General features: G+C 41.6%; 1 protein-coding gene across 1 annotated transcript; it reads left to right on the forward strand.

The window, feature by feature from the left end:
• Positions 1–23189, forward strand: dop1b (DOP1 leucine zipper like protein B). Its single transcript, XM_067603722.1, has 38 exons — positions 1–227; positions 3611–3788; positions 4388–4569; positions 4683–4853; positions 5180–5369; positions 5532–5630; positions 6600–6723; positions 6863–6972; positions 7607–7718; positions 7830–7944; positions 8076–8195; positions 8466–8574; positions 8980–9216; positions 9306–9610; positions 9714–10117; positions 10221–10492; positions 10585–10737; positions 10920–11020; positions 11805–11995; positions 12108–13710; positions 13986–14085; positions 14184–14375; positions 14484–14606; positions 14699–14833; positions 14952–15007; positions 15098–15202; positions 15496–15562; positions 15664–15823; positions 17104–17186; positions 17301–17410; positions 17504–17653; positions 18878–18939; positions 19716–19844; positions 19954–20090; positions 20731–20786; positions 20877–21020; positions 21152–21284; positions 21875–23189. Exons 2-38 carry the CDS (start codon positions 3651–3653, stop codon positions 22130–22132), a joined length of 6936 nt encoding a protein of 2311 aa, XP_067459823.1. The 5' UTR covers positions 1–227; positions 3611–3650; the 3' UTR covers positions 22133–23189.
• The last annotated feature ends 208 nt before the right edge of the window (positions 23190–23397 follow it).

Here is a 23397-nt window from a genome sequence, read left to right on the forward strand (position 1 = left end):
GTTGCTCAGCTCTGAAATCAGCTGAGTTTGAGGATCCCGCCCCGATAGGACTGTTATTACCCCTGGCACTCTAGGGATGGTTGGTCACACACACGTATTTTGCCTATAGACAAAAAACAGGTTTCCTATATCTTTTCCTCGTGCTGTATTTGTGTGGAAGATGTACCATGAGGACCGGGCTGTTGCTTCTTTCAGTCGGGCTCCCTTGAAGCGAGTGCTCGCATTTGGTGAGTCATTGATGCACCTGATACTTAGCTAGCTAATTGTTTTTACCACGGTGCTGTTTTCTATATGTTGACTTTTTATAACTCTTTTATTTCCTCCTCTTTTATTTAACCTTTTAATATTTGTAATGAATAATTAATAGCTAGCTATATATTTGAACACCCTATAGTTCAATTTTAGTATTAACGAAAACGAGCATTACCGTTAGCTAGCTTTACACCAACATGTTCACTATTGTAAAAAAAAAATAATGTCTTACTTGTTTCCTAGTTTATGAGGCAATGACATTATCATTCAGTCTGTGGTTTGTAGTCGTGCAGTTACATAATACACCCAGCAGTCTGTTATGCTAGTGATGCTACAGTACATCCAGGCCAAAAGCTGCAGCGGCCAACTGTCATTTGGCCACAGTTTATTCTGTCTTCTTCTCATGTGCCGTCTCACAGCTAAACATTGTCATAGAAAAGCCTCTCATGGTGGTGGTGGTGGTGTCAGTCAGGTGACACAGTCCACCGCGGGGCTTGTTGGGAGCCATACAGTGTGTGTCCAGTCCACCCTCAAAGCACACATTTCCAGCCTGTTGAAATGCATGAGGTTTTTTTTTTTTCTTTTTATTGCACTTGCTGTTCTGCTGAGACACGCCATGAGGAAGTGAGAGTGTACATTTACTTCTGCTTGGCCTACACAATTTGATTATCTAGTTGCCACCTGTCACTAAGCTGGGTTTTTTTTAGGATGGATGGTTGTACTCACATTCTCTTTGCAGGAAGAATTATAGTCTATCTGAACAAAAACAGATGAACACGATCGGTGTAGAATAGGATTTCTTAATCAAAGTATAGATGCCATTTAGGCTGATTCTTCTTTTACATACTCAACATTTAAGCACTTTAATATCCATATCAAAGCTGTCAGTTGGGGGGGAAAAAAGCACTTTGGAAAGTTTAATCCACCGGCGACAGGGCTGTAGGATTTTAAGACTGAGGTCACGAGTCCAGCATGTGGCTTTTAAGGATAAGACGTGTTTTTTGCCTGGCGATGTTAGAAAAGGACACTTTCAACTGTTGGATCATTTCTTCACACATTTTGGTGACAAAAGGCCTTATTTTTTAAATGTAAATGTTACCAAAACATGATATATTATACACTCATTGATCTTGTTAAATTAATATGGCATCATAACCTTTTTTATTTTAGCCACATACAAAAAACCCCCCACAGTAATATAGCAGACTATTCCCAAACCTCATTTTCTTGTAAATTAGATAACATGGCAACAGTATGCAAAAACTATCACATCTAACTAAATACACAGAACATGACCTCCTACTCATCTGGCCGAGTATTTTTTGGCTGATAAGTAACAAAAAAGTGCAGTACAGAAATGTCAGCAATACGTTTTAGGAAATTTAGAAACAGTGTTGCCATTACATAGCCTTGACAGTTAATATCACGGTCACAACTCTTTGATAAACAATTTAAAGGACCCTTATCAGAAATATTTCTGTTATGTAATGTTAAAAAATGAATATGGCTGATACATCTTTATTGGATTTTTAAAAACTGCACAAATATCAATATCTGTATCAGCCTCTAAAACCCATTATCGTTTCCAGCAGAGCATACCAGGAGGCCGACTCAGGGGATGAAAAGAGAAATGACCTCTTCATCACATGTTCATCTTTAATTTTACTAGTTATCTCCCAGTTTTCTCTCGCTCACTCTCCTATCATTTCTTTACAAGAAAAAAGACAACTCTTCCTCCTTCTCATTCCCATGGGTTAAGAACTGGGTTAGGCTTTTTTCCTGTATTATTATTACACTGAAAGTCTGTTGTAGGCAGTGGATAAATGATTATTTTCAGAAACAATTAACCTAGGGATTATTTTTTAGACGTACTGATTAATTGTTAGGCTATAAAATGTAAAAAAAAAAAAAGTAACAAAAAATACCTGTAACAAGTTATCAGAAACTTGCAAATTTGCCTTCAAATTGCTTATTTTACCCACAGTATTACGTTTATAAAGATATGAGATGAGGTAAATCAGCAAATCCTCACATTTTTAAAGCTTTAACCAACAAACACTGTTTACTTACTTAAAAAATGAATCAAATATTACATTTTCATTGATTCTTTTTCTGTCAGTCACCCATCGGCACTAATGCAGCGTCGTCCTGGTGCATGAGCACGTGGTATTGGGCTTGTCCACGATGGCAAAGCCCCTCTCAGCTCAACCACAGGGAGTCCAGATGTCTGTGCTCCTCTAATCCTTCCTTCTTCCTACTCCCCCATCCATTTCTGTGTTTAGCTGTATTCAAATACACCACACATACACTCACACACTCACACACACACACTCATACTCCACTGCCTTTGTCATGTACATGAAAGCAAGAAATCAGTATATTTATCAGTTGGATACTTTTTTACCTAAGTACAAATATTTTTGCTATTTCAGTTCTTCCTTTTTCGAAGCTGCTGTATTTTTATTATCAATGGATCAAATGACAGACCCACAGATACAGTAATTATCAACCGACTCTGCAGTCTTCTTCAGCTCTAGCAGGCATCTTTCAGCTCATTGTTTTGGTTTCAAAGCCTGCAAAATTACTGTTTAGTTCACTCTCACCGCTCTCATCTACATTGCTTCCAGTCGCAGCATGGAGCTGTTTTCCGCAAACGTCTTGGATAAAACCGCTGTACACTACCAGCCCAGCACCAAACAGCAGACAAAGTTAGCATCTGGCTGGTTAAGAGACAGATATTTTTGTCAGGAGTTTGTGAAAATGGAAGCTGAAAAGAGAGTGAATATTGGATTTGGGTTTGTCAGGTTGCCAAGAATACGGCTCGAAAATAATTGCTTGTGTTGTCCAATAAGCATTTGCTCACACGTTTGTCAAATAATTTATAATGCGATAATATGTCAATGTTGCGTTTACGGTTTGTTGTGCTGCCCCCAAGTAGCCAAAGAAATCAGTACATGCAGCTTTTAATTTCACTGTGTAGAGAAGAGAAGAGCAAACTATGTTGCTCATTGCATTTATACCCAATCCATAACTTGTTTCTCTCATACATGCATGCATGCAGAGCCACACAGTATGTTAGAAGGACGCCTCCTTCTTCAGATTGAGGGACAGGTCAATCAGGCAAACGCTGACCAGTCATGAATGAGGACATTTGTCTCCTTTGCCCCGTGGTTTGTGTATGTCAGTGAACAGCGCTAATTGGCTAATTTTATTTGCCATAAACAAGCCTCAGAGGCAGAGGGATATCCAACAGGTTGCAGACAGACCGATACTATTGCAGAACTGATTCTTCTTGTGAGTTTCTTAAACCCTCTGCCTCTTAGCTAAAAACATTTTGTTTGTCTTTCCTGTTTTTCAGACATATTGTGCTGAACATGCTGGGATCAGATTGATGTATCATGGATCCTGAGGAATTAGAGCTGCAGAATGACTACCGTTATCGTAGCTATGCGGCAGTCATTGAGAAAGCGCTGCGAAACTTTGAGTCCTCGAGTGAGTGGGCAGATCTCATTTCCTCTCTGGGCAAGCTCAACAAGGTACAGTATGATGCACAGAGACGACCTGATGCCTTAAAATACTGTAGCTGCTAATGACTTCCTCCTGATATCTCAGTTTATGTGAATCGACATTGCTGCATCCAGTTATGCGCACAGTAAAGTTTCTCAACATAACACATGATCTGTTTTCTAGTGTTTTCCTGGAATTAACATTAGTTTTCACAGTTATTTGGTGTAGATATTTTGCAAGTGTCATCTTCACAGCTGCTTTATAAGTTTTAGTTCTCTGTAGTTATGAGGAAGTTCTTTTTTTTCTCACTGAGACTCTGTGTTAGACGGCCTTATTGCTCAAGTCTTCTGCCCATTTATTTTGGGCTATAAATATGCCACTTTTCTATTTACTTGCAGAGCAGATATTTACTTTGGAGTGTCTGTGTGTGTTAAAGCAAAAGAGTTGGTCCTTTAAGTACACACAGAATGTGTGAGAGAGAAAATTGTCATGTGTTAAACATGAAACTGAACAACAGTAAACACAAAGTCATGTTATTCTTGTGCGTTTGCGCGGCTTTATTTGTTTTATTGAGTGGATCTGACTGAATTCTCACTTACTATATAAATTCTTTCTCTCTTTCTGTCAGGCACTGCAGAGTAACCTTCGCTACTCCCTCCTGCCCAAGAGGCTGATCATAGGGAAGCGTCTGGCCCAGTGTCTGCACCCGGCCCTCCCCAGCGGAGTGCACCTCAAGGCTTTGGAGACCTATGAGGTCATCTTCAAAATCATCGGAACGAAATGGCTAGCCAAGGATCTGTTCATTTACAGGTGAATAAACAGAACAGTTCATTTGCTTCAAGGAGAGAGCTGGCCTGATTATGTGTGCATGTATGCTTTTTTATGATGTAACTCACTGATGTGTGTGTGTGTCTGTTTTTTAGCTCAGGATTGTTCCCGCTGTTGGGCCATGCAGCAATGGCAGTGAAGCCTGTCCTGCTGACACTATACGAGCGTTACTATCTCCCACTGCAGAGGGCTTTGCTGCCAAGTCTTCAGGCTTTTATAACAGGACTACTGCCAGGCCTGGAGGAGGGACTGGAGGTCTATGACAGGTACACAGCACATGCATTTTTGTGAGGAGATGACAGCATCTTAAATAATCTCAAACCTAACCTTGGTTCTTGCATTTCAAATTTAATTTCTCACTAATATAATCCTTTATCAAAATTTGATATACTTCAGAAGCTAATGTATTGAAGAGTTGCTCTATGTGTTTTTTTGGGTGAGTGTTATTATGCTACAGTACCTCTATACTAAAGCAATTGTCAGAATTGACAGTAATAACCAAAAGCCACTCAGAAATATAGATTTATTAGTTGACATGTTATTGAAAGCATGTCAGTGAGTTTTCTCCACCCTGTCCTCTCACTTTGTCCAGGACTGATGCTTTGCTGCTCAAGTTGTCACTGCTGGTGGGTCAGCAGGTCTTCTATGGTGCCCTGTGGGGCAGTATGCTGGTCAGCCCCTTGGTACGACTGCCCGCCTCGGTCTTTATAGTCACACACTTTGACCGCATGTTGACCCTGGACCAGCAAATACACATGCTGGGCTACGACCATCGCCTTGTGGTGAGTGTGTTTGTCTTACTTGTCATATGTGCAGTGGAGAACATTTTAAACATTTTCCATTGTGGACATTTGTTTTAATCATATTTCAACTTACTTGTAAAGTCTACATCATCACCATCTTTTGTCATCTGTTTGAACTTCTCGACCTCTGTCTGTCTCCAGGTGAAGTCAGTGTGTCTTTCTCTGCAAGATTCAAATGTCCTGGTGCAGAGGAACACGCTAGAAATCCTGCTCTTCTTTTTCCCTTTTGCTAAATGTCTGGTAGGTTCACACATTAACTTGCTTACTTGTTTTCCTGGACATCATCTTTGATTCTAAGTGATCTAAGTAAAGTGTTTCTGCATTCCTCCTCTTGACATCGCTTTAGATCATCAGAGTTCTGTAACATCTTTTTCCTCTGTTTTCTGTCCAAAAGAAAGGTTCATTTATTTACAACCGGGGTCTTATTTTCAGTCATTATGATGAACATTTATGAACATTTTATGCACCAGTGTTTATTGCTGAAATCTAGGGACATTACCGTATCGCCAGTCCATTGGGGCAAGTAACAGATGAGACAGTCGAGCATGTTGTAAACAAATCAATAATGTTGCCTAATTATCAAAACACTTCTTGGGAAGAGAATAGAGATGAATGTTAAAATTATTCCCAAACTGTTTGTTGTAAATGTCCAGGAGATAGACAGTTCTGTCTAATTACCTCAATTATTGAGATAATTGGGTTAAACTGGTTTGCTGCTTGCCCTTGTGATGCAGCAATGTCACTAATATTATTAGATCACAGCAGTTAATTTGGTAAGTTAAATGTCATCATGATTGACAGAATTGATGGACAAATATTAGATTCAGGTTATTTAGAGGGAAAAAAGCAAGAATAACCCCATAATTATGTTTCTGTACATTGCACCCTTGATGGCTATCATTGATATTGTCAGCTATCATTATCACTGCTGCTGCTTGAAACATGAATATTTTGTCAATTTCTGTGCAGCAGCACATGGGACAGACTTACAATAAATGTAAAAATATTCTTTAATAAAGTCTTAATTTAATCACTTTTGTGTAATATTAGATATATAGACAATAGCAAAACAAATTGTATGAAAATTAGTTTTGTGAATGGTCTCCAATATTATTTCCTATTTCTGTTGCACTGAACTTGGCGTCTGTCCCATCATTACTCTCCTATTGTTTCCTGTCCTCATCAGCTACATCTGTGTTGTTGGTTTAGGATCCAGCGGAGACCACTATTGCTATGAGTGTGGAAGACATGACCACAGTGGTGTCTGCAGCTTCACTCACACTACTCCGCAGAGACATGTCCCTCAACAGACGCCTCTACGCCTGGCTCCTAGGTTCTGATCAATAGAAAACACTTAAGTGATGAATCATGTGTATCAAACCACTTTTAGGCAGTCAGAGCTCGATCAATCAGTGGTTCTCTCAATTTGCTCACTAATGTTTGTCTGCACGCGTGTGTGCATGTGTTTTCAGGCACAGACACAAAAGGAGAGATGGTGGCACCACATCCCACCCTCTCCACTACCACAGAGGAACATACATCCTTCTACTTCAACAACTACTCCAGAGATTTCATTGTGCAGGTAACTCACTTATGTATTAACACACAGATTCACACCAAAACTGAAAAAGTACATAAATATATGTATATGCTGGTATATGTATTAGCTAAGCTTAGAATAAAAATGGAAAACAGAGTGAAACAGCTAGCCTGGCTCTGTCCTAATGTAACAAAATCCACCTACAGGCACCTCTAAAACTCAGTAATTAAGGTGTTACATGTTGTTTGTTTAATCCTTGCAAAAACTGAAGGGTGAAAGCAACACATGTTACCGGGAGGTTATGTGCGGGACTATTTCTTGGCTGGGAAGAGTAACCTGTTCCAGTCAACCAGTGGAGACTCCAGGGAGTTAATGCCCTGAGCCAAGAAATTATCCTGCACATTATCTCTATCTATCTCTTGGCAAATAATCAGATTTTCCAAAACAAAATCTTTAACTAAGCTAAACATGATGTCTAAATTAAACTATTCTGTTAAATATTTTAAAGCAAACTACATTTCAGCTTGTACAATAAATGAAAAGAAGCATAATTTACATTTCACATCATGGTGAAATGTCTGTTTGTTAAATGTCTTGGTGTGTCTGTTTGAACGGTGCATTAATCTATGTTTGTCCTCCGTTCCTCTCCTTCTCATCTGTTGTTCTTTGACTTCAGGCTCTGATTAACATCCTCAAACAAAGGGATGTGGAGAGCAACCCAGAGAGCGTGACTGGATACCTCAGGCCCTTTCGCATCATCATCAGCCTGCTGGATAAACCGGAGATAGGTAGGAAGCACTGAGCAGTACAGCACACAAACACAATCAAAACACTGAATTACTTGATCCACCACTCTTTGTTGTTGTCTCAGCCTGTTTTACTGTGATGCCTCTGCTCAGGTCCAGCGGTCTTGAGCAGTGTGCTGTTGGAGGTGGTCCGAGCCTTCTACAGCTATTGTCGAGAGATGCTGGGGGAGGAAACCAGCTCAGGGCTCTCAGGGAGTCAGCTGGCCAGGTGAGGGCAATAGATGAAAGAACAGATGCAAGGATGTTGACTGTCAAGTTAATGCAGGTTTAGCTGAACACTGTTTAGTGTCAAAACGAACTCTGTGACCCATGGTGCTTGTCTTGTGTTTTCCTAAACAGTAAGATAAAAGAGAATAAGAATGCGTCAGAGATCATAAAGACGATGAATATGCTCGTAAGCTCCATGAACAGTGAATACCTGTGGGAGTACATGACCCGACGCTTCTGCACTTCTCTCAGGTAAGACAGGAATGACTGTGACACAGAATTCTTAATTATAATCCTGAATTATAATGGGGAATTCTGCTTAATACTTAAACTTAACAGGTGTTAACTTTAAAGTATAATATCAGCCCAGAAAATGCAAGATCATAGCTGAAAGTCAGCATTCACATAGTACACTGTAAAGCAGCATTGCCAAGAACATACACAACATATGTTCTGACTTTCCTGGTTTACCCTCAGGTATCAGTTGACAACCATCACTGTCTTTCTCTCTTTACACTATAGTGACAAAGATGACCCACCAACACCTCCTGAGCAGGACCGCAGCCATCCTGCTCCCTCTGTCACAGAGATGTCCAATCTCATCATTTTCCTGCTTGATGTGCTTCCTCTGGTAGATAACTCACACACTTTCACATCATAGTTCCCTCCTTTGTGAAAAGAAATAGCTGCAGTTAACTTACACGACAAAGGGGCATCTATTTTAGACACACACCCAGAGCAGATTTTTGCTAATAATCAAAAAAAAAAATTGATTCATCCAGAAAACCGGACTGCTGGGGTTTGACATTTTGGAAATATTCAACAAATACTAAAAAATGTAGACAAACTGAAAAACAAATTTTCCTTTTTTTCTTTGGTTGACATTTTTGTACCCCTCTGGTGCTCAGTAAATATTTATTTAAAGCTAACTGTATCTATTATTCAGCACTAGTTGACCCAAGTCTGACTCATAAAGATGCCTGAACAAACGTCTACACACAAACAGTATTTTTTACATGCTGGTGTTTTCCCACAGGAGCTCCATGCCGATATCCAGTCCCAGTTTCTTCCTGAGATGCTGGGCACCTTGCTGCAGACCCTGTGCAGCCATATGGACTCTGTTAGTCTAGAAGATGTCACACAGGGCCTGCGCACCTGTTTCAAAGTCCTGAGTAAGATCCAGATGCCTGTGGCTTATATGGACATTGAGGCAGGGGCACACTCAGAGGAGATGGAGTCACAGACACTAGAAGAGGAAGACAGAAAAACAGAGGTGAGGCATTTTAAAGTGTGTGCCAGTGTGGTTTATATCTAAATTTTTGAAGTTTGACTGCCTCATCTTATAAATGATCCTTTATCCAGGATATGGAGAAGGAGGGAGAGAAAGATGGCAGTGTTGGTCAGCTTAATGGTCACCATGGAGTTGAAGAGCTGAACAGAGATGGAGGAGATGAGGCAGAGCCTGCAGATGGTACTTACCCAACACTCAGGTCTGAAGACAGCGGATTGGGAATCAGCGCCTCACCGTCAGAGCAGCATCTCCCACCGCGGATGGGGGCCGAGGGAAATGGAATTTGCAAAGAAGATGAAGGAGTGTGGAGGAAGGGAGGCAGTATAGACACCATGACCCAGTGTCTGCAGGACATCCTGGCCTTCATAACCACAAGGTAAACTACTGAGCCATTGTCAAATTAGTCATCATCTAGATAGACCGTTTTATTGCCCTCTTTTATTAATTCTCTTAATATTTTCACTCCTCCCATGTTTCAGATACTTGCTGGTGCAGGTGGAGGATGTCAGCGGACAGGAGGAAGAGCCCCAGCCTGATCTAACTGTTGCCTCAGTGGAACAGAAGACTTTGTTGACGGGCAAGGGGGGAAGGGAAATTAAGGACAAACTGACTGAACTGTTCAATCCAAACAAGTTTAAACACCGCCCTACATCTGACACCCAGCTCTCAGCAGCCCCCACAGAGAAGAAAAAAGAGCGTGGACATTTAGGGTGTCTGGACTGGGCAGCTGGCTACATGCCCCGGGGCAGAGCAGAGATCTCTGAGGCCTGTCGACAGGCCTTCACCGCCACCTGCCACCTGCTGCTGGAGTGCACCACCTTCCCTGTCTACCTAAGTGAAGAGGAGACTCTGGCTCTCCATACAGACATGTTCGGTCACACAGGTCAGCACACAGTTTGATTGTATTCATCCAGCTGAGGTGATACTACTCTTAGGTACACGCTTTAACCCACAAAGTAGTAATAAAACGTATTTGTTTTCCATAGGCAGTGACGTGGACAGCCTGCCAGTGTGGCTGAGGTCCTTGATGACACTCTGCTGCCTCTCCAGGGACTACAGCATCCAACACACTGCAGTGGCCTCTCTGTTGGAGCTCATCAACCACTCTCAGTCCTTAGCACTGGTGATCCAGGACAAGCACAGACGCTACCAGAATTCTGACACTAACCCTCTGAGCGGGCGGCTGCAGATGGTCACCGTGCCACCCATCTACCCTGCTGTGCTTCATGCCATAGAGGAGGGCACAGATTTCTATCAGGTTAGGTTTGTCAAAGGGAAAATGTTTGTATAACTCAAAGCTGTTGTGTAAGTGTGGTACTCAAGATTTTGCAATTTTGTGCTGTGACCCAGAGGGTGTCCCAGGTACTTTGGAGCCAGCTGGACACGGAGCGCAAAGAGCAGCACACTTCCTGTGTGGAACTGTTTTATAGGCTCCACTGTTTGGCGCCATCAGCGTCCATCTGTGAAGAGATTATCTGCCAGGCGCTATTGCACAAAGACAAGGTGAATATACCTGCACACACGCTGAACCACAATTGTTTCACACATTTTAATTTTCTCCTAGTATCTTCTAGATGTGTCAGTTTAACTAGGACACACAAACGGACCTGCTAGGTCATATGATGAGATAAGCAAATAAGCTAAAGGGTTGTGAACACTGTATGCCTTGTGTTTGTCTGCCCCAGGCTGTAAGGCTGGAAGCACTGCACCGCTTCACTGTTCTGTGGCACCTGACCCGGGAGATCCACACCAACAGGACCATGTCCCTCAGACGCTCCTTTGACCGGTTAGTACATAGTGGAAAAGTAGTGAGCAGTAAAGACAAATGGAAGGTTAATGCCTATAATTTGGTCTCCTTTTTGGTCTCCCTATCTTATGTAGCTGCTCACCATATGTGTCAGTTCTACTAAGATGGTCTATTAGCATGCTACCAACTGGTATCGATTCCGACAGACAACAAATACAGAGCATTTAGCAACTTCCTAATCTGAATATGATGAACATTATCAACATTATACATATAATTTAAACCAAACATGTCAAAAACTGCAGCTTGAGTGAGAGCCAAGACAGTCTGCCTCTTTGTATCCCATGCAGAAAAACACTGGGTGAACTTTCTGAAATTTTGATGCTTATTTTTGTGGCATTGTCTTTCATCTGGCACCACCAACAGGTCAAAATTTCACACTCCCACGTTCCATCTTCAAAATACAATGTTGTTAAAGTGCTGTTGAGACTGTTGGCATGTTAACATGCTAACTTTAGCAAATATAAGCATGCTTAGTGAGAAAGACAAAGTACAGCTTAGAGTAAGCCAGACAAGCTTATTCTGAGATATCCTAAAATTGTCACAGTACAGGAGAGAAACCCTTTTAATTTAGGTAACAGCACTACTCTCTGGCCAAAACTGACATGTTTTGCCTCACTTGTGATAAAAATTTAAGGATAGCAAATTCTTCTCTTCTTTTGTTTTCTGGTTTGTCATGAGCATTACAGCCTCACTGGGTCGTGGCTATAGACTTTGAGTTTCCACAGCTGGGAAGGATTTGAACCTCTGTGTGTCTTTTCAGGTCTCTGTGTGTCGTGGTGGACAGTCTCAGCTGTACAGATGGCTCAGTAAGTGCAGCATCTCAGTGCTGGCTGGTCAGGGCTCTGTCCCTCAATGACGTTATTCGGATCCTGGAGCCTATTCTGTTGTTGCTGCTTCATCCTTCCACTCAGCGTTGCAGCATTCAGAGCATCAAACAAAATGTCACTGCTGGTAAATTCATTTGTCAACATGTTGTATGAGTGAATTAAATTTGACTGAAAACATTAACTGTGGCTGTACGCTGTGTGTTTTTGGTAAGCTAATATGCATTTTATTTTCAAAGGCAACGTGAAGGTTCTAAGCAACAGAAGTCGATCCTCCACAAAAACATCTGGCACATCTGTGGATGCAATGGCTACAGAGGTCACTTCCTTGAATCTCCTGAACATTGTGGACCGGGAATCCCTGTGGGCAGAGTTAGACAATGGTCCAGAGTTGGCCAAACTACCAGACACTTTAGTGGTATCCCGGAGTGAGAGTGAAGAGACAGAGGAGGAGGAGGAGGGTGGAGAGGAGGAGGAGGAGGAGGAGGAGGCAGAGAGTGAACACACTGAGTCAGCTGACACCAGTGGTGCCCAGGTATCCACAGAGAACTCAAGCTCTGGCTCTGTCCCTTACCGCAGCATTGAGGAAGGAGCCCTTGTCAACGGCTTGCGGAGGGCAGAGTCCGAGCACACACAGGCATCTGATTCACTGTCAAGTGAGGATGAGGAGGACGTAGAGCTGGAGGCCATGGCCAGGTCTCGCCTGTTAAAACAGGAGCGTGAGAGGAGAGAGGCCATCGACTCTCTGTTCCGTCATGTGCTGCTGTATCCTGTGGCGGGTGGCTGGCGCCATCTGCTCCAAGGCTTAGCACTGCTAGATAGCCTTCTGAGGAGCAGTGCCCAGTGCCCTCTGGTGGATGCCCTCTCCTCCACCTCTCTGGACACAAGCTCTGCTGCACATTTAAACCTGGTCTCCAACCTCTTGCAGCGCCACCAACAGGCTCAGGATGGCAAAGGTTTCTATGGCTGCTTGCTTTCCCCTTCCTCCTCCCCCTCTGTACCCCCATCCTTGCTCATTGAACTGCTGGTGTCCTTGTGCCTGCGATTTCTGCGCTCTCATTACCCTTCCTACCTGAGTCTTAGTCCTCTTGACTTGCAGGGAAACAGGGAGGTTCAGGTGAAGAGTGTGGAGGTGCTGACACGGATGGTGAACCAGCTTGGCTGTGTGGCACGGGGACAAGACGGCAATGGGGCCAGTCTGGAGCCCATCCGCAGACTCCTCTCAGGATGTAAAGTGCAGCAATATGCTCTGCTTACACTTTCTGCATCTATGTATGTCAGCCAGAAGGGAATAGACAAGGGACCATCCAGGAGTTTTGAGATGCTAGATGAGCAGGGAGGCCTGTCGGAGGAGAGCCTGGTGAATCTTGGAGCAGGAGGGGGGCAGGAGCAGTACCCCTTACAAATGGAATTACTAAAACTCCTTCAGGCTCTCATAGTCCTGGAATACCATGTGTGGCCTGGTGGGGCTGTCTCTGCAGCTGGGTCAGGTGGAGCATCTGGCCAGTCCGGTGAGCCTCGTGAACACCCGATTGCTAGCACCCCCCTTGCTCGTGAGTGGCAAACCGCTGTCCTTTTCCAGCAGTCCATCAAGGCGGCCCAGTACGTCCAAAGCCACCCCATCACAGCCCAAGGAATGTTTGTCTCTGCTGCAGCCAGGGCTCTGCAGCCACAGTATGGCTATGCCATGCACCCCCACTGGGTTTCACTGCTGTGCTCCTCTCTGCCCTACTTGGGACGCTCATTAGGCATCATTGTGGCTCCGCTTATCAGTCAGATATGCAGAAACTTGGACGAACTGGTCAAGCTCTATGAGCACGATGGAGGAAAGTCAAGTCAGAGGTAGGCTGAGCACCACTGAAAATGCAAACACAAAATCTAATTTGTCATATAGTTTATCACCTCTACAGCGTTACACTGTGTAATGTATCATTTTACCTAGTTGCTTGCCTGACCTTCAGTTATGTACTGAATATCATGACGATTTATAATAATATGTGTAATATATATAATTAATAATATTCTAGGTTTTTATACAAGAGGCTCCTGTTTCTACTGTGAGGACATCACAGTGCTTCAAATTAAATGTCTGATTTATGTTTCTGTCTTCTGATCAGCCTGAGTGGTAGGAAGGAGAACATCGCCCCTGACTACCCTCTAACTCTGCTAGAAGGCCTGACCACCATTACACACTATTGTCTACTGGACAACAAGAGAGTGAGGAATAAAGCCCACACATGCACACAGATATGTACCTTTTATATCTATGTGAATGTAAATGTTTTCTTCTCTCTCTCTCTCTCTCTCTCTGACAGTCCCTGGTTGCCCGTGATCCTGTGGATGTCCGTAATGCACGCAATGCTGTGATTGAGGCACTGCCGCACATGCTCAGTAGTATGGCATTGTTATGGGGTGTGGTCATGAGAGAAGAGTTTCAGAGGCGGGCATCTGACACTGCACAGAGCAGCAGACACACTTCTACCTCTGTCTACTTTAAAAGCACCAAGGTGACATGCGTCATTTGTGCTGTTTGTTTTTCTTTATGTGATGTGTTTAACCCATGCGCATATATTAGTGTGGCAGATTTCAACTATTAATGGTGTGTGCATTTGTAGATTCTACGGCAGCGGATACTGGAGTTTCTGGTCCCTCTGACTGAGCAGTATGGGGTTCAGCTCATGGCTTCAGTGGGAGCAGTGTGGAGCAGCAGGAAGAGTAAGAGGAGGCACAAAAACAAAGTAAGAACTGTAATGTGTCTAGAAAAAAGAAAGAACACTCACTGGAAGACTTTAGAGTGCCTGCGGCATCATTGCGCTCCTCTCTACTTTAGGTTTTACCTGTGGCCAGTGAGTCTCGTCTAACCATTGTGGATCTGGTGAAATCATTGAACACCTTGCACACGGATACCATCCTACAATTGGTCAAGGAGGTGGTGAAAAAACCACATCAGATAAAAGGAGATCAGGTACACAAACATGTATACATGCACACATGCACAGATGCTCCGAACTTGTATTCAAGAAGTTTCAGTGAAAGTTGATTTTCACTCATTTTTGTCTCATTTTCTACTGTGTCCTCTCCAGAAGTCAACCCTGGTAGATATCCCCATGTTACAGTTCAGTTACACCTATATCCAGAGGTAAGTAGCAAAATATAATGCAAGAACTCAAATTTAGTGAGGTGATTCTACAAATGCTCACTTTTATAATAATCTCTTTTTTGTATGTAGTATTTCAGCTCAGGCCGTGCAGGAAAACATCGCTCCTCTCCTCAGTCTTTTACGGGAGTCTGTTCAGCTCAACCTGGCCCCGCCTGGGCACTTCTTACTGCTGGGGTCAGTTTTTACACACTCATTCTTTATCCAAAGTCTGATCAGTAATAGTAGCAGTACTCTTGTGCAGTGCTTATACAAATAGTATCACGGTATACACACCAAACAAGCTCATAAATACACTGTAGTCCATGTCTGTACTCAGCAGACAGGTCAGACAAGCAACCATAATGGTCATACTACACTTTAATGATAGTGACAATGAAAGGCTTGCTGGTGTATTATGAAAAAAAAATCCTTGTGTACATTTGTTAAATTTCTTTGGGGAAAATTCAGTAACAATTTGTATCTTGCAGAATCCTCAATGACATTGTTAATAGGCTCCCCAACCTGGACAATAAGAAGGACACCCGAGATCTGCAGGTATGATGCATGCTTTATAACTACAGCTATGATTGAGATAGCAAGTGTGTGGTGTGTGAGAGAGATACTGCAGTGATATTGATGATGGCATTATTGTGCAGGAAGTGACTCAGCGGATCCTCGAGGCAGTGGGTGGGATCGCAGGATCATCTCTGGAGCAGACCAGTTGGCTCAGCCGCAGCCTCGAGGTCAAAGTTCAGCCACAGGTGTGCCCTGAGGCAGAGGAACCTGATGACACGGAAATGGATGGTGACCATTATGGTAACTTTAGTTAACTCTGACAAATACACAACACAATACAATACAATAATAAACCCAGGAGATCAATTTAGTTGGATTTATGTCTGATTGGGCCAGGTAGAGCTTACAAATCACTACTGTTGCCATGGAAACACTGCTTTCCCCATAGTAAACTTCAGCTTAGTAGTCCATGGATGGAAATGTCCATCTTTCTTGTCTAATGTGACCTTGAATTAGAGACCTGCGCCTGTATCCATGGAAACCTGAGAAATCTGAGAGGCACAGATGACAGACATTCTTCCATACTGTAAGAGAAATGCAGAGTTTTTGTACAAATTCAAATTGAGTTTTATTCCATATACTGATTGTCATGGAAATTTTAAAGATGAATTCAGAGAGCGGTTGTCTTTCAAAGTTTATTCATTACAATAATCAGAATTCACATTTGTAAATGGATCTCCAGCTTTCTAGGCTGAGAGATGACTGTAATGAAGTTCAGCTATCGTATTTGTACACAGTCTCATACATCACAGAGTATTTCGTCACCCTCAGAGAATAACAGTTGTCTTTTAATTAATACACAGTTGCCCTTTTGGTTAATTCATAGCTCTGTTGAAAGGGGGTTTCTGCACCTGGTCCTTATCTGATGGTAAGACGCATCTGACCAGATTCTCACAATTTCTTATCTTGGTCTTGTTTCTTCCAGCTGCTTCTCTGACACATTGCCGTAGCCTTGGCCTAAGAAAACATTCACAGTCAATGGATAATTGTTATTTCCTTCACACTGATGTAACAAAGAATAAAACCTGAATAATTAGTGCAGATGCTTCTATACAGGTGCACTGCATGCTCTGTGACATGTATAAAATGGACCAAGATGGTAAGAGAAGCTACAATCACAAATACTGCTCAACTTGCTAGTGTTTCCGTAAGAACAATTACTCAAGTGACATCTGCATTTAGATTTATGGGAACAGTACAGGCATGAACACTTGACCCTTAAAGTGATGGCTCTGTTGAACTGTGGAGGGCATTTTCATGGCATTCATTTGTCTCCTTGGAGGAAACAGTCATTTCAAATAAATACAAAGTTATTTTGAGTGATCACTTTTAACCTATGATGAAATATTTCTCTTCTGAGTGTTACCTATCTGTATATGCCTTTAACAAACCTCATTGTTATGTGTACTGGCCACAGTACACAAAACAAGTTTAGGACAGCTGGCATAGTGAAGACTATATTTATTAGAAGCTTGGTAAACAGTAACACATGAACTCACTATTCTGTTTCTTCTTGTCAGAGTCGATGGCTCAAGCTAGCACCATGGTCTCCTCCTCGGCTCCGTCAGTTTACAGCGTGCAGGCTCTTGTACTCCTGGCTGAGGTAAGTTTTTTTTCAGGTTTTATTAATGGCAAGTGAATGAGTGGGTGAGCCTTTGTGTGTGTGTGTGTGTGTGTGTACTATAGGTATTATTTAACACACTTTCTCACCGTGTAGATCTTGGCACCACTTCTTGACATGGTATATCGCAGTGATGAGAAGGAGAAAGCGGTTCCTCTCATTTCTCGGCTCATGTACTATGTTTTCCCCTACCTGAAGAACCACAGGTAATTACTGTTGTAAGTGTCTGATTCATCTTACTGCTGGAATCTCTGGTCTCTTGGATCTTGATAGAGTTCCTCTAACCTTCTCTCCTGTAGTGCCTACAACATGCCCAGCTTTGCGGCGGGTGCTCAGCTGCTGAGCAGTCTGAGCGGTTATGCCTATACCAAAAGGGCCTGGAGGAAAGAGGTCTTTGAGCTCTTCATGGACCCTCTCTTCTTCACCATGGATGCCACCTGTGCACTGAGGTTAGCATTTTTGGCAAAATATGGGATGGAAATGTATTTCCAGACAATCATCTACTACTGTTCTAGTTCTTTGAAACTTAAGGAATATTAAAAGACACACACACACACAAGGCATAAAATCATATTATTTATTAATATCACTTATTATTAATAATAAAAATAGAATTTTATGTACAGTATTTACATACTATATCATACAAAAATACTGAACGGAGGTGCATTGTAAAATAGGGTAATGTGTATTGGTAGGTATGATAGGTATTGGCTTGTGAAATAAAGACACTGTATGACTGATGATTAATACAAGAGGTAGAGCATTTCAGTGAATGAACTAGCTGAGGCAATATGAAGAAGAAAATCCGAATATATACCTACAGTGCAAAACCATAGTAATACCTAATATAGTGGTTAAGGGTTTCAGCTACTATAAGTGTTGTCAATTATTATTCACAGTAAGAAGACCTTGAAACATTTTAGTAGCATAATATAATGGATATGTGGTACTAGCATATGCTGTTGGCTGGTTTGCTTACTTGCTAAGAGCTGCAGCATGTAGACAGGGTTTGTTGAACAGAGAGATTCAGTCTGCTGCAGCACATAGGAAGGTCAGGTGACCACATAGTTGATTCAGTGGCTAAACAAATTCAGGAATCGACATGGCTCAAGGCTGAGAGGTTGCAAAGATAAACTTCTTCTTGTTCTTCCTCTTTTTTGTGTCACGTGTATAACCATTTCACTCGTGAACTATGGGTTGCTCAAACCAGTTACAGATTTAGTTTTGAAGGGGAAGTGGTGATACTTATCCATGAATTTGGAAATATCTGACTACCCATGAATTTAGGAGTAGTTTCTCGATAACTGACATATCAACTCAGTTGAAACAGAAGTTACGCTGACCATTCAAATTCAAAATCATAGCATTGTGGATATGCAGAATGTATTCCAACACATGTAGTTACTCAGTTTTGCTGATAGTATGAACAGTTTTTTTTGAAGAGTGTGGATGAGTGTGTGAATTTAGGTTTTATGACCAGAGTTTACAGAAGGATGAGTGAATGAATGCTTTTGATTGACCACCTTAATGAATTGGGTTTCAGAAATCCTACAGATGTATTTTATTATACTTTTCAGTAACTCTAATGTGTATTTAATATTATTAAATAAAAGAATTGAAGATGACCAATGTCTAATGAACCCTGCTTGGCTGCTCTGTGTTTTCCATAGTTGGAAATCCATAATTGACCACCTGCTGACTCATGAGAAGACCATGTTTAAAGACCTAATGAGTGAGTACAGCCCACAGGAATTGAGTGTGATGCTGTAAAAAGACAATTGTAATCTGGAGGTGAGAGTTGATCTGTGATATAAAAGATTTATATGTTACTTCAGAGTGTTGAAGAAAATCACTCACTGATCCAGAGTGGGTCTGAGACAGTAGACTGACCCAGAGCAGAAGAAATGGAAACACTTTATACAGTAAGATCAAGGCAGTGATCAACAAATGGTAAACAAAAGGTAGGAAGGGAGAGCATTTGCATTCAGACCTTGCAGTGGGACACACATACAAGATCAAGGGTCAACATAGAAAGGGGGGGACTCTCAGGTAGGTGAAATCAAGGGGCAGAAACAGGAGGGGGTGTTGCATTCAGACAGGATCAAAAAAGGTTAAATCAGCAGTCGTCAGGAGGCAGGAAAGACACAGCTGGTATATGGTTAATCAAGGGGTTGTTCCCAGACATCACTTGATTATCAAGTCTCTACCAAAATGTTGATTATCAAGTCTGTACCCAAATGTGTATTCTTCTTCAGTCAAATGCAAGGTGTAGAGAATGAGAGAGAGAGATCATGGAGAAGCAATGCTGCAGAGATGTTCAGACTCAAAGTTCAACCCTCTCAAGTATTCAAGATTGAAAAATTAGATTCAGACAAGAAAGTGGTTAGATATTATATTAAAACCACTGCAGTCAAAATGTCACTTCTGGAAGTGGTGCGTCAAATTCAAATTACAGAGCAGCATGTTTGATTATTTGCTGTTACAGTCCTGTATTTATCTTTGCTGCAGGCATGCAGAGTGGCTCTCTGAAACTGTTTGCTAGTGCAGACCAGAAACCGATGCTGCTGAAGCGCCAGGCGTTTGCCATGTTCAGTGGAGAACTCGATCAGTATCATCTCTATCTGCCCCTCATCCAAGGTGTGGTACTGTTGCTGGATATTTATTTGGATTTTTATGAAACACATTACACATTATACTACTGAATGTGTTGTTTAGCAGTTATGAGACCTCATTCCCCTTCTTCCAGAGCGCCTCACGGAGGCTTTGCGTATGAATCCCAGCGCTGCTGTTTCAGCCCAGATGTTCCTGATGTTTCGTGTTCTCCTGCTGCGGATTTCATCCCAGCACCTGACATCTCTGTGGCCGATCATGGTCACAGAACTGGTAAGATCCCATCTTCCAAGAGCCTGGGTTTATACACAGTGGCCATATACTGTATTGCAGTGGTAGGCAAATAGTGGCCTGTGGGCCAGATCCGGCCCTGCAGAAAAAATATTTGGCCTCCTGATGAAAGTTTTGACTTTCATAGTTTATATCAAAACCTTTACATCAATTTTCCCAAATCTACTGTAGATAACAAAATAAATACAAGGCTTCTGTAAATCCCAGTTATTGTAATATAACTGTTACATCTAATACTACCCCAAATTTGAACAGTGAATGGTGCTAAATAGAGGTTTATTAAGTCTAATAAACTACCAGAAATTAAAGTTTAATGTGTGAATTCCACAACTTTGGCCTATGAGACTATAACAGATTTGTTCTTCAAAAACACAAATGGTTGACAGTCGAACAGTAATGGTGTGCTGATGCCATTTTTCCCCTTAGATACAGTCCTTTATAGTGTTATAAAGCACTCTTATTCTCAAATGTATTAAAAGAAATGAACAAAACCTGTAGGTCTGCCTTTCCACTGTAGTGGGTATCAGCCTCGCAATGAAAAATCCTTAAAAAACTGGCTCGTGTTTGAATCTAATTGCTGATCACTGTGGTATTGTTTTAAAGGAATTTTTTTTTTTTTTAGATCCGCATATTTGCACGCCTAGAGAAAGCTCTGCAGGCAGATAAAGATGTCTCAAAGTGAGTTCATTATTTTATTCATGAATTCCATTTCACTGAAATTCTGTCGATACTCTCACTCTTAATAATGTTTTCTCGTGTACCACCTAGGCTGGCTAAAGTGGTACGTGGAGCCCTTGACAGAAGTGGACCAGTGAATTTCTCTCAGGCAGACTTGGACATGTATCTGTCAGCCTGCAAGTTTCTGGACACCTCCTTGGCATTTCCTCCAGAAAGGATACCACTCTTTCAGATGTAAGACCCTGAAATAGGACAAAATCATTTAAAAACCTTTCTAATTTAAGTTGTGGTGTTGCATTAGTTATTTTGTCTTGGTATTCTATTCCATCTTACCTTTTCTGTGTCACCGTTTGTTCCATGTACAGGTATCGCTGGGCATTTGTCCCTGAGGTGGATGTGAACCGCTACAGTGGCCCAGAAAGTACATTGATAGAGGGCGAACAGGAATGCACACCCCATGTTGTCAGAATACTGGAAGGAATACAGCAACGATATGCAGTAAGATCATATGCTGGTTGAAACAAATTACAAACATATAGATAGTCATTCCCATTTTTTAAAGTCTACACTCTTGAATGGTTAACCTTTCTAAATCATCATGTTGCAGGGTATGAGAAGGCAAGTAACCATAGTAACAATATCTGTGCTTCATGTTTCTATGTTATCAGCAACATCTCACTGGCGACACGAACCTAATCATAGGATTTTTTGCTTTGATAATTGGCTGCGGTTAAAGCTCAGTAATGCAATCTGAGGTGTTCAGATATGGAATATAAAGGCTTTGGCACAAATAAACAAAACAAAGCAGTGTGGCATTGTTTCCTTCCCAGCTGCAGATTATTTTTGTTAAATTGGGACATCGGGTCCTGCATAGTCACACAAATCTGGGTCGATTTTGGTGCATGATACTCAGAAAGATGGTGTGTTACAATGTAAATGATGTATGATGAATGTCAGTTGTAACTTCATTTTATTGATTTTGTCTTTTATAAATGAACAAAGTCGAATGAAAGTTGCATGATTCATTTAAGTTTTGTTTTGTGACATGACCACATCTCATCCTATCATGTGTTATCATGTTATTCCAGACACTGAATGGGCTGAGTGAGGAGTCATCCACAGAGCATTTAAAGTTCCCCCTCCTCACCCAAAGCTCCCTGTCCTCCATCACCCAGCTGGTGCCTTTCTTCCGCACCCTTTGCTGTTCCTTCCAGGGCCCTCCGCCCTACAGCCACCCTATGCCCCACTTCCCAGTAGCAGACTACCCAGCATCCAGTTCAGATGGAGTCATGAAGAGGCTGGAGCACATCACTGAAGAAGAGTTCTTGGACTCCATGGAGAGTTAAAAAATCAAGCATGAAGCTCTCATGAACCAAGTCCTCTTCTCACGCTTAAAACCCTATGGTAATGATCTGCAGCCATATGAGTAGAAATCCTAAAAAAGGCACAACCAGTGATAATGTTGTATTGTGAACTAGAAAATAAGGAAATGTTTTGGAATTCTGTTTTTTAACGTTTTAACTTGTCTGATCTTCACATGAATATATGTACCTCTGAGGTGCTCTCACACTGAATCTGTATTGGAGAAACTAAGGGACTGTGGTGTAATTATTTCCATTGGCCTTTTTGGATATCTGAAATAATATGATATGAAGTATAAATCACAAATTACTGCAGTATGCTTCCTCTCTCAAGGATGAGTATCACCTTTGTTGAAAATGATTTACATGTGTCATAGTGTTTACTTTCTTTGCTTTCAGTGATTTTAACCTAAAACTTTTTACCATTGAAAATGGTTATTATGAAAACCAACTTCAGTTAACTGTTATTACAAGGCATACAGCTTGTAATTACAGTAGTTCCAGTAAAGATGTTTTGTTTGACACAAAACAGCAGATTCACTGTGAAGAACCTTATTAATTATCGTTAATGTGTTCTTTTGACCTTTTCATAACTCTGGTTAACACACTCTCTAGTACGAACATACAATGCTTATGTCTGTCTGACTCTGAGAATGTAAAGACCATATGTCTGCAGGACATCATTGTATTTTCTCTTTCTTATTTGGATAAGTCATTATTGGACCTCACAGGCCCTTGGTAAGGATTTATGTTTAGACTTTTATTGGTAAGTTACTGAATGTGATTTGTGTACATCAGGAAAACCCTTTGAAATATTATCGGGTGTACCTCGCTAAAAACATGCTTGCCATTTTTGGTGTTCAAGGGAAATCAGCCTTTCTTTGTAGTTGTTCATGGATAGTTTGTACCACTGCCTGTTATCTTTTTTTCCTCGGTGCTGAATGTTTAAGTAATTATTGTTTAAGTTATTTTGGATGTTGAAAGGACCATGTTATGTTTTGAATTAACAGAAACAAGACTCATTAAATTAAATAAGCTTAAATACTGTGTTTTCACTGTACAGCTTTAGTTGCTTGTTTTGCTGCCTTTGCATTAGAGGAGCATTGTTGAAGGACTCAAAACTGTGACAGTTTGGGTCATTAACGTTGATGTGCTACATCATCCACACAGCAGTCAATCACTGTATGCAAACATAAGAACACACTGTAGGGATCTATTCAGTTTGATTTGATTGGGAACAATGTGGTTTC

This window comes from Thunnus thynnus, chromosome 11, assembly GCF_963924715.1.
Source record: "Thunnus thynnus chromosome 11, fThuThy2.1, whole genome shotgun sequence".
Taxonomy (NCBI): Eukaryota; Metazoa; Chordata; class Actinopteri; order Scombriformes; family Scombridae; genus Thunnus; species Thunnus thynnus.